The sequence below is a fragment of the Trypanosoma brucei genome, chromosome 11 (assembly GCF_000210295.1).
Source record: "Trypanosoma brucei gambiense DAL972 chromosome 11, complete sequence".
In the NCBI taxonomy this organism is placed as follows: Eukaryota; Euglenozoa; class Kinetoplastea; order Trypanosomatida; family Trypanosomatidae; genus Trypanosoma; species Trypanosoma brucei.
This window is the reverse complement of record NC_026744.1, coordinates 4,433,052-4,447,408: the sequence shown is the minus strand read 5'-3', so window position 1 is coordinate 4,447,408 and position 14,357 is coordinate 4,433,052. Positions and strand designations below refer to the sequence as shown.

At 43.5% G+C, this 14,357-nt stretch overlaps 5 protein-coding genes across 5 annotated transcripts; all 5 read left to right on the top strand.

Moving 5' to 3' along the window:
* Positions 1-1,496: 1,496 nt before the first annotated feature.
* On the top strand, positions 1,497-2,747 carry TbgDal_XI18970 (dynein light intermediate chain, putative; the record flags this gene model as incomplete). The annotated part of the gene is made up of 1 exon (XM_011782738.1): positions 1,497-2,747. One exon carries the CDS (start codon positions 1,497-1,499, stop codon positions 2,745-2,747), a length of 1,251 nt encoding a protein of 416 aa, XP_011781040.1.
* A 1,389-nt stretch (positions 2,748-4,136) lies between these two features.
* Positions 4,137-6,686, top strand: TbgDal_XI18960 (hypothetical protein, conserved; the record flags this gene model as incomplete). Its single annotated transcript, XM_011782737.1, has 1 exon — positions 4,137-6,686. One exon carries the CDS (start codon positions 4,137-4,139, stop codon positions 6,684-6,686), a length of 2,550 nt encoding a protein of 849 aa, XP_011781039.1.
* Positions 6,687-7,994: 1,308 nt separating this feature from the next.
* Positions 7,995-9,968, top strand: TbgDal_XI18950 (protein kinase, putative; the record flags this gene model as incomplete). Its single annotated transcript, XM_011782736.1, has 1 exon — positions 7,995-9,968. One exon carries the CDS (start codon positions 7,995-7,997, stop codon positions 9,966-9,968), a length of 1,974 nt encoding a protein of 657 aa, XP_011781038.1.
* Positions 9,969-10,971: 1,003 nt separating this feature from the next.
* Positions 10,972-11,691, top strand: TbgDal_XI18940 (T. brucei spp.-specific protein; the record flags this gene model as incomplete). The annotated part of the gene is made up of 1 exon (XM_011782735.1): positions 10,972-11,691. The coding sequence occupies one exon, from the start codon at positions 10,972-10,974 to the stop codon at positions 11,689-11,691; it is 720 nt and encodes a 239-aa protein (XP_011781037.1).
* A 2,203-nt stretch (positions 11,692-13,894) lies between these two features.
* On the top strand, positions 13,895-14,221 carry TbgDal_XI18930 (hypothetical protein, unlikely; the record flags this gene model as incomplete). The annotated part of the gene is made up of 1 exon (XM_011782734.1): positions 13,895-14,221. One exon carries the CDS (start codon positions 13,895-13,897, stop codon positions 14,219-14,221), a length of 327 nt encoding a protein of 108 aa, XP_011781036.1.
* Between the last annotated feature and the right edge of the window lie 136 nt (positions 14,222-14,357).

Sequence of the window (14,357 nt, the reverse complement as noted above, 5' to 3'; positions counted from 1 at the left end):
ACGTCCCTTTTTTTTTTTTCTGCCCTTCCACTTTAATTCATTTATATGTTGAGGCGATGCACGCGGCTTTCATTTCCTTTTCCTTTTTTTCTTTCTTCAAATTTATTGAAAGATTAACATCCCCCCCTCCCTCCAAAAAAAAAAAAATCCCCCCTTTCAACTGCATGCCAATCAGCTGTGAGAAACAAAACGGGAAGGAGAAGGTTTTATGTGAAGTGGAGGACATTTGATTTTAAGTGCTTCGGTTGTTTTAATTAATTTATTTATTTATTAATGTTATGGTTGCGTTGAAGAGGGAAGTAGAGGGAAAGTTGAGACTTCCAGGGTTTTGAATGGTTGAAATGTGATGGAAGGGGGAGGGGGTGAAGGACACTCCTGCGGGCTGTTTTAAGCGTTTATATTTTCCTTGTTCTTTTATATGTCACAATATATAAATAAGTATAAATAAATACATAAATAAATAAATATATATGCATGTGTATATATGTATATGTGTGTGTTTCTCTTTAATGTTATTCCCGAACTGGCCCGTGCCTGTGTGCGACAGTGTGAAGCTAGATGCTGCTTACCATTCTTTATTCTGCTGTTTTTTTTTCTTTCATCATGTGTTGTCATGTATGTGTATTCTTTTTTCCTTTGTGCCAGCTTATTGTTGCAGTACTTGGGGTGGTTTCGACTAATTATTCTTTCTTTTTTTCTCTTTTTTTTTCTCTTCTCCTTTTTGGAACTTTTTTGTTTATTTACCTCAATTACCCACTGTGTGTGGGAGGGAGGAGCCAAACAACAAACTACGGCTACCGCAAAAGAAAAAAAAAACTATCATTTGTTATAACTTACTGAGAGCCGGTCGAGGCAAGAGCAATATTAGTAATAGAAGCAGCAACACTGACTGCTACGTTTACAGCGGCAAAGTTTAAGGGTATATATATTTATATTTATATTTATATATAGTGATTGCGATATTGTGACAGAACGCTCTTGTAGCGTCTGCTCTACCCGCTGCGGACACGCCTGCTCAATAAAGATAGATATATTTAGCTGATTATATAATACTTGTGGAAGTTGTTTTCCTCTGGAAAAGTATTGTCCTCTTCCCACTTGACGGAAGGCGGAAACAAAGGGCCAGAGGAAATAGAAAAGAAAAAAAAGAAAAGGGAAAAGCGCTTCTTTAAAGCGAAAAGGACGAGACGGTTGCCTTCAGGGAAATATCGCGGAGAAGAGGAATACAAAAGGGGTCAGAGGGCAGTGGAGAGGCGAAGTAAATAATTAAAAAAAAAAGGAAAAGGAGGAATTCGAAAACAACACCACCTCATCGCCATTTAAAAAAAAAAAGAAATAAGGAAGAAAAAAAGGGATAGAGCGTGGAGAATACTGGGCGAAGGGAAGTGGGCGAAGTATTGGCATCACTGAGCCAAAGAGCGAAGGTGTAGTTAATTTACTCCTAATAACTTGTCAGCGAAGTACGCGGAATTGTGTAGGGCACGAGTTGAATGAGTATGCAAGGCGGTGCCGCTGGAGGAGCTGCGCGAACTGAAGTGCCACCTCCACCAGCACCCAACGGGATGCCTCCGGACGCGGGAGCAGCAGATGGCAAACCTCCACCAGCAGCAGATGTGGCTCCCGCCGATTCAGCCGCCCCTCCAGCCCCCGCTGCACCACAAATCGTCGTGGATCCAACAAAGGACTTGTGGCAGAATATTGCACTAAATACAAAAGAGAATAATCTTCCGCAGAGCGAGGCGAACCTATTCGTTGTTGGTTGCTCCGGGGCGGGAAAAACTAGCGTTATTCAGCGAGTGTGTTCCGCAATTGGCGCGGGGGGAAATACATCAGGTAAGGGCAAGACTAAAGTGAAACCAACAACGGCACTGGACTATCAATATACGACGCGCAGCGACCGCCACGTTTCGCAGACTGTGCACTTCTGGGAGCTTGCGCAGGGGATGGAGCTGTCACAGTTATGTGAGGTGGTTATCACACCTGAGAACGTTCACTTAATGCACATCGCTATCGTTGTGGATTTTTCGGATCCCTCGTCCATGTGGGACACGCTTGCGTATTGGTTGAAGCGTGTTGACCGTCGAGCCAATGAGATACTGCAAAAAATGCGGGCGAAGGGATCCAACACCCCCGATAAACTCCACGCCCGAGCGCAACGGGCGTTGGGTGAGGGACACCCCGATCTGAAGCGCGTTCGTCTCTCCGGCCTGCCAACAGTGATTGTGTGCAACAAGGTCGACGCCTTCCCGGGACCGATGGAGCAAATGAAGACTCTCACTCGCTGCCTTCGCTTTATCGCACACCTCTATGGTGCTTACCTCGTCTTCTCCAGTGATGCAGACTCCGCGAAGCTGCGGTTGCTTCTTAATCATCTTCTCTTCCTTACACCCTTTGACGCCCGACAGGTGGAGTTGGACGTAGAACGTGGTACAATTCTTATTATGCCTGAGAACGACACGTTTGTCGACATCGGGGACCCGCCACTGTGCGACGGCCCGAGTGGAGGACCGGTCACGCAATCAACTGGCGATTCCGAGCTCGACCGCTGGAAGGTACCGTTGGATGCGATGTTCCCTCCGAAGGCTGGTGGCGGGCGTGCGCAGAGTGACGCAATGCTTAAGCGATTGTATGATATGGGAGAGGGTGGGTTTGGTGAGCCGACAATAGACACGATCCGAAGGCAGAAGGATGAGGAGCTTGAACAGTACCGCAAGAGTGCGGCGAGACGGGACAAGGGTGACAAATAAGAGGAGTGACATAATAAAAGGACTGAAACCAGGGCTGACTGGTAGTGTGTGTGAGGTGGGTGGGAAGCAGCAGGTAATGGAAGGGGAATCTGCGCTTCTGTGAAGCTGTGTGAAACTTTGCGCATGCGGCGCGCTTGCGTAAACTGACGCAATGTAATTAAAAGATACGGGTGAAGGAAATTATGCGAAAGGGGTGCTGATGAGTGGACTATCCGTTGATTTTTGTTGTTGTTGTTGTTTTTTTTTCACCGCTAGTCTACTTATATTAACTGCTTGTCTCGCTTTGAGTGAGCACTTTTATTTTTTGTTTCGTGCACCTGCGAATACCGTAAGCTCCCCTCTTTACGCAGTGGAGGAGGGCCGTTTCAAATCGATTGCACCCGATTGTCGTTGCGCACCATTTACCATCTCCTACCTGGTTGTTTCTGATCAGCTCTTTTTTGTTGCAACCGCGTTTCTTCATGTTTCTCGCCGCCACACGTGGAAATGCCAGTACGAGCGCGAGCACGGCATCTGCAGTGGCCGTTTTTTTTTTTGATCTTTTCATATCCATTTCTGCCTTCGTTTCAGCTTTGTGCTTATGTGTGTTTGTAAAGTGTGTGTATGGGAGGTGTTGGCGGCTCACATGAGTGGATGACTATACCTTTGGGTGTAGTAAAAAAGGTGGGGAGAAGGGATGAGTGTTTGCCACTGAGGAGAATGTTTGATTGACTGAGAACACGTGAAGGAAACAACAACATCTGAGAGAAAGGAGGATTATTTATCCGAGTGTATGTTGTCTTTCGCTGTTACTGTTACTGTTACTTTTGCTTTGCTTTCCCCGTTTTTGTGATACATTATATAATATTTGCCTTTGCAAATCACGCTCTTACGTGCTCACTACTTTGCTTTCTCCCGTCAACCTTTTGGTTCACGTGCCATTCCTCGTAGTGTCAACATCTTTTTTTTTCCCCCTTTTTCTTGCCCTTCTTTCGTTGCGATATGGGGGAAATCTGTTTTAATGTGTTCTTTCCGCCCCACTACCTTCAGTTCCCCTTCCCTTCCCTTCTCTCTATTCTTAGGTCATCTTTAATATTCAGCGCTTTTACCACTAGTTGCATTTGCAAAAAGAAAAAAAAGTGTTAGTTGATCATTTACACTAATCTCCCACACCTTCTTTCTCTTAATTTTTATTTTGTTGCTATTTCCTAAACAAGACAGTAACGTGAGAGCGCCGATAGCCCCATTGTCTTTCTTTTTCTTTTTCTCCATCGGTCGGTTATCGCCCCAATCTTACTCTAGATCCGCTTTTAAAGCAGCATATTGATGTAAAATTAAACTCTCAGTACATACGAAGCTTTTTTCCCACCTCAAAAAGCCGAGGTTGGAGGGACGGTAGCAACATTGGAAATGAAGGGTAAATATATGCATAGCACTGTGAGTTACACTCGGGATCATTTTACCACTGAATACGGGTACCCCATACGCGAGTTCCACCAAAATAATCCCCACGAGGAGCAAAGGCGTGTACAGGCGGTGGGGTTTGCCGTCCATCATTCACGTCCCTCCATGGTTTTTTTTGCGCGCGCACTTCAGGAATGTTCGATGGAGTTGCACATCGGCCCGTATGGTCAACTGACGCTCTCCGTTGGTGCCGAAGGTGAACTAATAATTTTGCGCCCAAGGGCGGGTGATGTGCTGTGCAAACTAAGTGAGTTTCCTACGTACTATGAACTCTGTCGCGCCTTCTTCGCGGGAAGTGGTGCAGGGCCTTCTGCCCTTCACTCCAAAAAAGATTTTAAACGTAAACAGCAGCTTATAGATGGTCACGGGAGGTTACTGGTACTCTGCGCTTCTTTGTTGAGGCAGTTACTAAGTTCTGAAGCACGCTATCCTGTGGTAGATACCATGTCTGCTACAAGAAATCGGTTGCGTATAGTACGTATCCTCCGTGCCTTAACTAGTCCTGGGGAGTTACGAGACATTTCGGTGTCGCCCATCTCAGTGGATGGGGAAGTTAGCGCAATGGATTTTATTGAGAGAATAGTGACTGCGTCCTTACGGGACCTGCAGGTGCCCTCTCACAGGTGTAAGACATCTGTGCCACGGAGCGTGCTAGCTGGATGCATTCATTTTACCTTGTCTACGGAAGTTGAAGGTGATGCATTGTTGGTGCTTGAGAAGCTTCTTTTGGACTTTCTCTGTACGCCTTTCCACCACGGAAGAAATGCAGTGCCTGCTCAAACGATATCCGCACGGGCGCGGCTGCTTCTGGAAGACCCAGCAACGTGCTTAGTTCCGTGCCTCGGTTCGGCACTTACGTACTCGCGGAGTTTTCCTTGTGGTTCCTTTTTCCTACCGACTGTCGCCCCCACCTTCAATGCTCATCAGGGTGCAGACACCCCTCACTTTGTACTGGATGGACGGGGGACAATTGGCAGCGGCAGCCGTAATTGTGACGGTTCATGCACTGACAGCGCTACGAGTGGTGCTCGATGTTATTTGGTCATGCTCCTCGTTATAGACCACGAAGGAGGCCTCTTAGACTTCTTACATGCAAGGCCACCACCACCACCACCAACACGAAGTAACGAAAGCGAGGTTGGTGAGGTGGAAATGGGGCGTCCGAAAGGCGGAGCGAGACAAATTGAGGGTGAATGGACGGCAGCAGACCAGCAGAAGGCTCAGTTGGAGGCATCAAGAATGCTGTACGACTGGGCGTGGGCCAATGATGTGTCAGTCATCATAACTCCCTCCCATGCCCCACCCGTGATGAAGACGTTTGGCGTGCGCTATTATGCAGAGCGCAATTCTCACAATGGTGTTGCGGGTGCTGCCCCAGTTTTCATGGTTGATGAAGTGGACGCAACCGCCTTCGACGCCATGATCCGTCGTCTTCAGGTGTGCCGTCGGGATACTTTCAGCACTAGTGAAGACATGTGCGCGAGCCCCGATGTGGCTGTATTGCGTCGCGGGAGGTTAGTGCTTCCAGACCGCCTCGCTAACGTTATTATTCCCGCCCGTTTTGTGGCACACGGCGATCTTGAAACCTTACTTGCCCCTCATTTCCCCTTCACAGGGCCGAAGCGGGTGGACAGTTCCGCAAAGAGAGGACTGCTCTTGAAAATAGATCGGAATACCTCTAGTCCAACCCCCGCATGTCCCCACGACCCCACTGTTGGAGAAGTTGGAACGATGTTACTCGTGAGTCCATCTTCACATTTGCAGCGATTCCACATCGCTTTGTTGTTGAAGTGCGCGGGTTGTGTGTTGTTGGCGGTGGACACGTCGGCTGCTGGCCGTGGTTGGGCCGCTGAATGTGGCCTTGGTTTTGTACGTGCTGGTGGTGCCCTTCAAATGTCGTTGGCGCGACAGATGAGGGCCATTGCCGAGTCTCTAAGGTCTAGTGCCGGAGGATGTCAATGCCAGTCTGCGTCTATCCCATTAACGGGAGATGTGCCCGTTTTAGCCGCTGTGTTGGATGTGCTTAGCGAGGCGTTGTGTGAGCTGCCACGGCGTGTGGTGGGTTACGTGACGGATCATCATTACCCGCTAAGGCGTGCCTGGCTGCAGTTCGAAAGCGATGAGTTGTGGCGAAGGAGCGAGAACCCACGACCCTCCATGAGGGCGGTTCACAACGCATCGGCGCTGCATGTTTACATTCGCGAGGACTTGGCATTTTACGATGACCATATAAATGTGACGAGTTACGACGGCGAGACGCAGCGTCGCTACTTCTGCAAAAGTGACACTGAGAGCAGCGACAGCGACAATAGTGAGAGTGAGGGGCCAACATCACGCGTTGCTAGTGGGTTTTGCGGGAGTGTGGATTGGAATGAGGGACCTGCCACTCTAAGTTTTGTGGAGCCCGTTGCGGTGACGGCAGGTATGTTGCGTGCAGCCCTAACATTTGTGCGTCTCGTTCTTTCAAGTGAGAACACTTTGGAGGCTAACGTATAGGAAAAACTGCTCCGCCTTCTTTTTTTTTGTTTTGGCAGAGGAATGTCGTTTTCTGTCTTCTATTCTTGTGGGTTGAAAGCACCACTTATATTGCATTTCACGGCGTTTTATTTTTGTCTTTCCCCTCTTCCTTTCCGTGCGTTTTTGAGAATGTGTCGAGCTGCTCAATCTAACCTATATTCCTACCGTTGCCCGTGCTAATTTTCCTATTTCCCTTTCCCTCTTATTTGCAACTGCGATTAGGTAATAGGTTTAGGGTGAGTGGCTCCTCATTAGGTGGGAGCTGCACTTCAGTGGTTTCAGCCGGTAACCTTTACTTTTTTTAAAAAATTATTGAATTTCTCTCTTTCTTTCCTTCTCTGTCTTTGTCATCCTTATTCTTATCACCCCGTTGTTTCGGAAAGGCGCCGTTCAGGACCTTTTCCCTTTTGTATAGTCTTCGTTTAACCTGCTCTGTGCTATTGAGTGAGTCGGTTGCGTGTGACTGAAGAATTTGGCTCGTCGCATTTGCTCATTCGTTCATTTGCAGACTCTTTGGCTGTGCGTCTGCTATTGTTATTGTTATTATCATTAAATATATATATATATATATATATATATATATATATATTTGTGCGTACCTCCTCCACGGGATTATTGTAGGAGCCTATCTTGGGAGAAAAACACCCGCGTGCTGCTGCAAAGGACGGACTCCAACATACAGTGAGGAAAGGTGGAAGAGGGAGAGGAAGAAAAGAAAGAAAGAAAAAAAAAATCAGTCACAGCACAAGAGAACCATAACTGTGTTATCCGTTCCATTTCCGCTGCTGCCATACACTAAGTTGTATTATAGTGCTTAAACACACGCGCGCAAGTGGACGTGCGTTTATATAAGCGCGTACACGGTCACAAACTGGATATCACAAAGGAGGCGACATTTGCAGGGAAAGGTAAAGGGAGACAGCACAAGGCACTTGCAGTTGATCAAGAGAGAGAGAGAGAAAAAAAAAACATTGAAACGGACGATACATCCAGTACATTAGAAAAAAAAAAGAGAAAAAGAGAGGGGGAAAAAGGTGGAGGAGAGGTAGTGAGAAGAATACTTACGTGTGCAACTGAATTAAATCAAAGCGATCACTGGGAAGCGAAGGAGATCAGTTGTGTAACCCTCCGCGCAGATTTTGGGAAAAGGGACGAATAAAGGGAGAAGAGGAAGCAAACCAAAGCATTCAAAAGAGGGAAAAGTTCGTACCCAAAGGAGGTGTCTTTAAAAAGAACAAAAACAAAAAGAAAGGGAGGAAAGGGAAGTGAGAGAGGAATACGAACGCAATGGATGCGTACGAAACACTTGGTATGCTTGGGGAGGGGACTTATGGTGTAGTTGTGAAGGCGCGGCACCGGGCGACATCACGCATCGTTGCTATTAAAAAGTACAAACAGGCTGAAGATGACGATCACGTCCGCAAAACGTCGCTTCGGGAGGTACGTGTGCTGAAGCAGTTACGCCACCCTAACGTCATAGCCCTGTTAGATGTATTTCGCCGCGATGGGAAGCTTTATCTTGTTTTTGAGTATGTTGAGAACACGATTCTGCAGCTGATTGAGGAAAAGAAGTATGGACTTTCACCCGATGAGGTACGGCGGTACACCTTTCAGTTATTGAACGGTGTGAGTTACTGCCATGCACACAATATCATTCACCGCGATGTAAAGCCAGAAAACATCCTAGTATCTAGGGACGGCGTTCTGAAGTTGTGCGACTTTGGTTTCGCCAGGCAGTTGTCGTGTCGGGGGAATTATACGGAATATGTTGCAACTCGCTGGTATCGTGCACCGGAGTTACTAGTTGGTGATGTATCATATGGCAAAGCGGTTGATGTTTGGGCTATTGGTTGCGTTTTTTCAGAGCTCTCCGACGGACAGCCGCTTTTCCCCGGAGACTCTGACTTGGATCAGCTCTCGCTTATCATGCGTGCTTGCGGGCCGGTCCCGCAGCAGATGGTTTCCACGTTTGAACACAATGCCTTGTATCGCCGTGTAACCTTCCCTAGCGTTGATGTGGAAGAGACGCTGCAGCAGCGTTTCCCCACCGCAGCATCGCCATGGTTAGAATTTCTTACTTCGTGCCTCCGCATGGACCCAGTCGAGCGACCTTCGTGCACGGCGCTCATGAGTATGGCGTACTTTACGGAGAACAACTTCCGCGCTACGTACGAACTGGAGCTACGGGAGCTTTTCCAACATTGTCAGCCTCCATTAGTGGATGTAGCGCCAACTAGTCCCGATCACAATTTTTCGAGAGAACAACAACACCAGCAGCAAACCTTAGGCAACGATCGCGTGGATGCTGAACTCACACTACCGAGGCTGGCCGCCCCGTCATTAGATGCGGAAACAACCGACAAGGTTGACTCTGCAGAAAGTAAGAACACCACGATGGGCGTTTCCAGTGAAGTGGTGGGAGGCGTTGGAGGAAGTGTTGTTGTGGATAGCAATAGTAACTCTTTCCACCAGCTTGGAGCGCTATGGAGTCATTATATAGGATCAACAGTAGGGGCAACTATGGCACTTAGTGGTGAGTTACCCAATATCGGGCCCCGCCAGGCGCATCCGTACCCTTCTGGACTTCCGCCCGGTGTTCAGGTTACAAAACCTGTTCCGAGAAGTGGTACCAATTCAGTGGGTGACAAAAATTACAATGGAGTGCAGGCGATGAAAGTTACGGGTTGCTTAAGGCTTAGTGCGAAGAATATTTCTCGGTCGCCCGATGTACAACGGGTCAAGGCATCTGCTGCCCAAAGTGGACCCAAGGTGAAGCAGGCCAAATCTGAAGTCAAGCCTGAGCAAAAGAGAGAGTGGAAGTCGTGCAGCGCGTTAGGTAAGTCAGTGAAGCCCAACTACCTGTTTCCTCTGCTTCCTAATGGTACAAATAATTCGGGTATCACTTCCTATGGGCCGAGTGGCGTAGCTGTCGGTGCCGGCCCTGCCCCACAAGATGCATGTAGTCCATTAGTTTCAAAAGGGTTACGACCACCCAGTTCAAATGGTATTCCAGGCGCAGGTCTGCATTCCAATGGAAGTACCACTTCCTTTTCAGCACACAAAGATGAAAAGATGGGCCTCGGGTGTGGGGAGCAAAACAACAATGGCAGTGACCATAAACAAAGGAAGAAACATGTGAAACGCACACACGATAACGGTGAATTAGAAGGATCACCGCGGAAAGTGTCTGATAAGCCGAGTTCTCAGCACAGTGTAGCGGGTCACCGATATTCTTTTCGAGATGGTGCAACAAAACGATGAGGGGCGGCTAAGTGGAATGCAGGAGTAGAAGCGATGTTGACACCAGAAATCATCTCGGTTGTATAAGGAATTAAATTTTTTTTTTTTCTTTAAAGGGAGAAGGGGAAAGCAACGGTGAAAGTCCCCCCTCCCCCTTCCCCACACGAACAGAAACAAGCACAGCAAAAAAAAAAAAATAACAAAACAAAACAAAACAAAACAAGAGGATAGACGAAAAAAAAAAGCAGAGGCACGAAATGTGGAATAGAATGAACATGGCAACCGCTAGGATATGGATTGGGTAGGGGGAGGTGATATGCATATATATATATATATATATATATATATTAAAAAAGAAAAAAAGAAAAAAGAAAAAAGAAAACACCTGATGAAAGGAGTAAAGAGTGGGAAAAGAGGTGTAAATATGTAACTATCAGAGGATGGGGCGTGAATGAGAAGATGGAAGGGCAGCAGCGCTAAACTAATCAAAAGAAGAGGATGAAGGAATAAAGGAATTTGAGGAAGGAAGGCGATACATAAAGAATAGGGAGGCGAATGTGGAGGTCCCTGAGGGGCTGAAGTTCCAATACGTTCATTTTCACATGAAACTTCTTTTTCTTTCCTTAATATAATGTGCGTTCCATGCGGAGTGGGATGCTGAATTGTATGGTAATTTGGGTTCACTTGGTTCTTTATAAGTAAGTGTATATATATACATATGTATATACCCGCACTTGTCCCCACTGTTGTGCATTTATGTTTTTTTTATTATTTGGATTGGTAATATTTTTCTTTTTTAGGGGGTTTACCCTGGTGCGTTCATGTTTTGTTTAAAAAGCACGCTTGTAAGCAATAACGTAATGAGTCAGCCAGCACACCAACCTGACCTACATGTGTAGGTGTACGTATGGGACTAAGAGCTGCTGCTGTGAACACATAAATGAGTATGCATATATTTACGCTGAGAGCGAGAGAGAAAGATGCAAATGCATATACAAGATGACGTGGCACGTTATGTTATGTTATGTCTTTTTTTTTTCTTTTTCCGTTTTGTGTATATGCACGCATGTGTGCTTATGTGTACTTGCATGTATATATGAGTGCATGTGCTGTCATTATTACTATTACTATTACTATTATTATTGCTATTATTATTATTATTATTATTATTATTTTCCTCTTTGGTTTGTTGTTCCGCTTGAAGCATGATGCATCGGACCTTCAAAAGTATGTGTGTGTGTATGTATTAGTGTTTGTGTTTGTGTTTGTGTGTACATCTTCTCGCATGCTCGTAAGGTTTCACTTCATTTTTACTTTCTTCATAATTTTTTTTTCTTACTCCTTACTATCGGGCGCTTCCGCACCTTTTTGTGTTGTTTTTTCCTACTTTTTTTTGTTTTTAATAATAGTAATAATAAATAAATTTCGTTGTTTATCTCGTAACAACCTTTACCTTTTGTTTTGTGTTGTTATTTTCCTTCCTCCCCTTCCTTCCCTTCCCTTCCCTTCCCTCCCTTCTTTTTTTTCTTTTTCCATATTTACCTCCATCGCTCATATTCACCGTTGGTTCTTCTCTGCGGGCGTCGATTTAACTGCACTTTTGTGTGCCCCACATTTTTTTCTTTTTTTTTCTTTTGCCACCATTTGTACCGGTGGAAGTTTTGTTCCTCTGCTTTTACTTTTTGGTTTTAATTTGTTCTGTTTGTGTGTATCTGTGTGTCTCTTTTTTTCTTTTTTTTGCTAAAGCTCATATGCGTGCTTCCCCTTTTGGCTTTTTTTTTTTGTGTGTATGTGTATGTGTATGTGTGCGTGTTGTTTGTTTTTTCTTTTCTTTTTTAGTAGTTTGAATGGTTCGTTTTATTTGCATGATTTATTTACCTCTTTTCCTTGTCGTTTTTTAACTTTTTCCTTTATTTGATCTTACTTTGTTTTATTTCACCCCATCAAACCCCCCTTAAAAAGAAAAAAAAGAAACAACACGAACACATGCATAAGAAAAAGGAATGAAATAAAAAAGAAAAGAAATAGAAGAAGGGGAGAGAAAATGTGAAGGGACGTTTGTTTTAATGCGTTTTTGTGAGGAGGAGGAGGAGGGAAAAAAAAAAATGGAGAAGAAACTAAAACTGAAAAGTAATGGAATCGGGGAAGAAATGAGAAGTTTCGTGTACACAAAAAAAGAAAGGAATAAAGCGAAAACAAACACAAACACACACACAAATAAAAAATAAATAAATAAAAATGTTTTGGCGAATGATCCACATCGCTTTCTAATTTCTTTTTCTTTTCTCTTTCCATTCCCTTTTTTCCCTTTTCTTTTACTATTTCTAAATTATATTTCCGGTACTTTTGTATGTGTGTTATTTAATTTATTGTGCACATTAGAGAGGCGGTCAGCAGTGCGTAGGGACGACGAAGGCTCTGATATCTTTCATTTATCAGGTGTACATTCATTTCATTATTCCCTCTAAAATAAATAAATAAATGTATTTGTTTGTTTGTTTGTTTGTATGAAATTGAATGTTATTATCATCCTTGTTACCCCCTTTTTGTTGCGCTGTACAAAAATATATTTTGTTCTTTTTCTTTTTTTCTTTCTTTTTTTTTTGTTTCTGTTCCCCAATCCTGTTGTATACCTTTCTTTTTTCTTTTTTTTTTCACGTTATTTCACAATATAAAATAAAAAAGAAGATAAAGAAAATTCCAAAAAAAAAGTATATATATATATATATATTTCTTTTTTACGTGCCTGTCGTTATGGGGGTGAATGTTTTTTTTTTTTCTTGAGGGGGGGGAGGCATGGATAAAGGAGACTTTGCTTTTTTAAGCAATGCCATACATTTTACATTTTCTGAAAGCCATGTGTTTATATATGTTTCTACGCGTGTGTAGTGGCAATGTGAATAACTGTGTTAATAAGAAAATTTTAATGAGTGGATGAATAAAAACAGATCGCGTTTAACTTTAAGAGAAATTAATAAATTAGGAGAAATGAAAGCGGTAGTATGCTGAGTTGTTAGGCCTTTGTTTGGGTTCTATAATATATATATATATATGTATGTGTGTGTGTGTGTTTGTGTTCTTTCTTTATTTGTCGCGTGTGTGACTCATTCCCGCTCATTTATCTTCTGCGTTTTTTTTTTCATTAAAGGTTTTGAATTATCTTGTGTCATTACACCTTATTGTGATTATTATTTTCTTTTTTTTTTTCATTTTTAATTTTTGATTTGCACCACTACCGCACGTGGAACGGTGTATGGTTTTCCTGTGTGTTCTTTTTTTTTTTATGTTGTTGCTGTTGTGTGACCTCTTTTTTTCCCCCTCTTTTTGCTCTCTCTCTCTTTTTTTTTTTGCTTCTACGCCACCAGTCCTCTTCCTCCATTTCTTTTTTTCCCCCATTTTTCAATCCCTCTAATTTTTGTAAACTAATTCACCCCTCTTTAAAAAAAAAAATCACTCCTTCTATTTGGTCGTACTAGTGCTGTGCTGTGCTATGATATGCTGTGTTTACTTTCTACTTTTTTCTTTTTTTTTTACTTTCTGTTTTCATATATGTCTCCTCCTTAATCCCGCCTGCGTACCTGACCGCCTGCTGTTCTCTGCTTCTTTTTTTTCTTTTTTTTTATTTTCCTTTTATTTTTCTATTTTTACTTTACTTTTCAGTCCTGAAAAGTAAAGAACAACAAAAAAAAAGAAAAAAAAGACATTAACTGGATTGTGTTTGTCCGTTTGATTGTTTTTTTTTCCTTTTTTAAATCTTTCCTTATTTACGACTTATATATTTTTTCTCTCCACTAAACCTGTTGCTGAGGTTCACTGTCGCTACTTCTGCTGTAGCAGAGTTTCCTTCACTCCCCAAAAAGAAAGAGAAAGAAAGAAAGAAAGAAAGAAAGAAAGAAAGAAAATAAATAAAAATTAAAAAAAAAGAATTCCCCTCCTTTGAGCACCACATGCTTATGCTTATGCTTATGTTCGTGTTTTTTTTTCTGTTTATTTGCTCGTCTCTGTCTCATTCTTTAGTGACTTCCTTTTTTTTTGTTTCCCCATCTGCACGGCGTTCTCATTCTCATTCTCATTTTCTTTTTCTCCCTGCTGCTTCTACTTCTTCTTTTTTTGTTTGCGTTTTTTTTAAAATTTTTCTTCTTTATTGCCTCACCTCCTATTTTGGTTTCTTTCCTTCCGTGTGCATCATTTTTTTTGCCCACTGTGTGTTTCCTTTATTTTGTTTTACATATGAAATATTACCTAGGCACAGTGAAAAGGGAGTGCATAACTGAAGGAGAAAAGGGAATATAAGAATCATAACAACAATCAACTGCCATTTGTTACAGCCACAAAGTTTGTGTGTTTTGTGTGCCTGTAGGGAGCTGAGAGGGGAGGAAATATATATATATATATATATATATATACGAA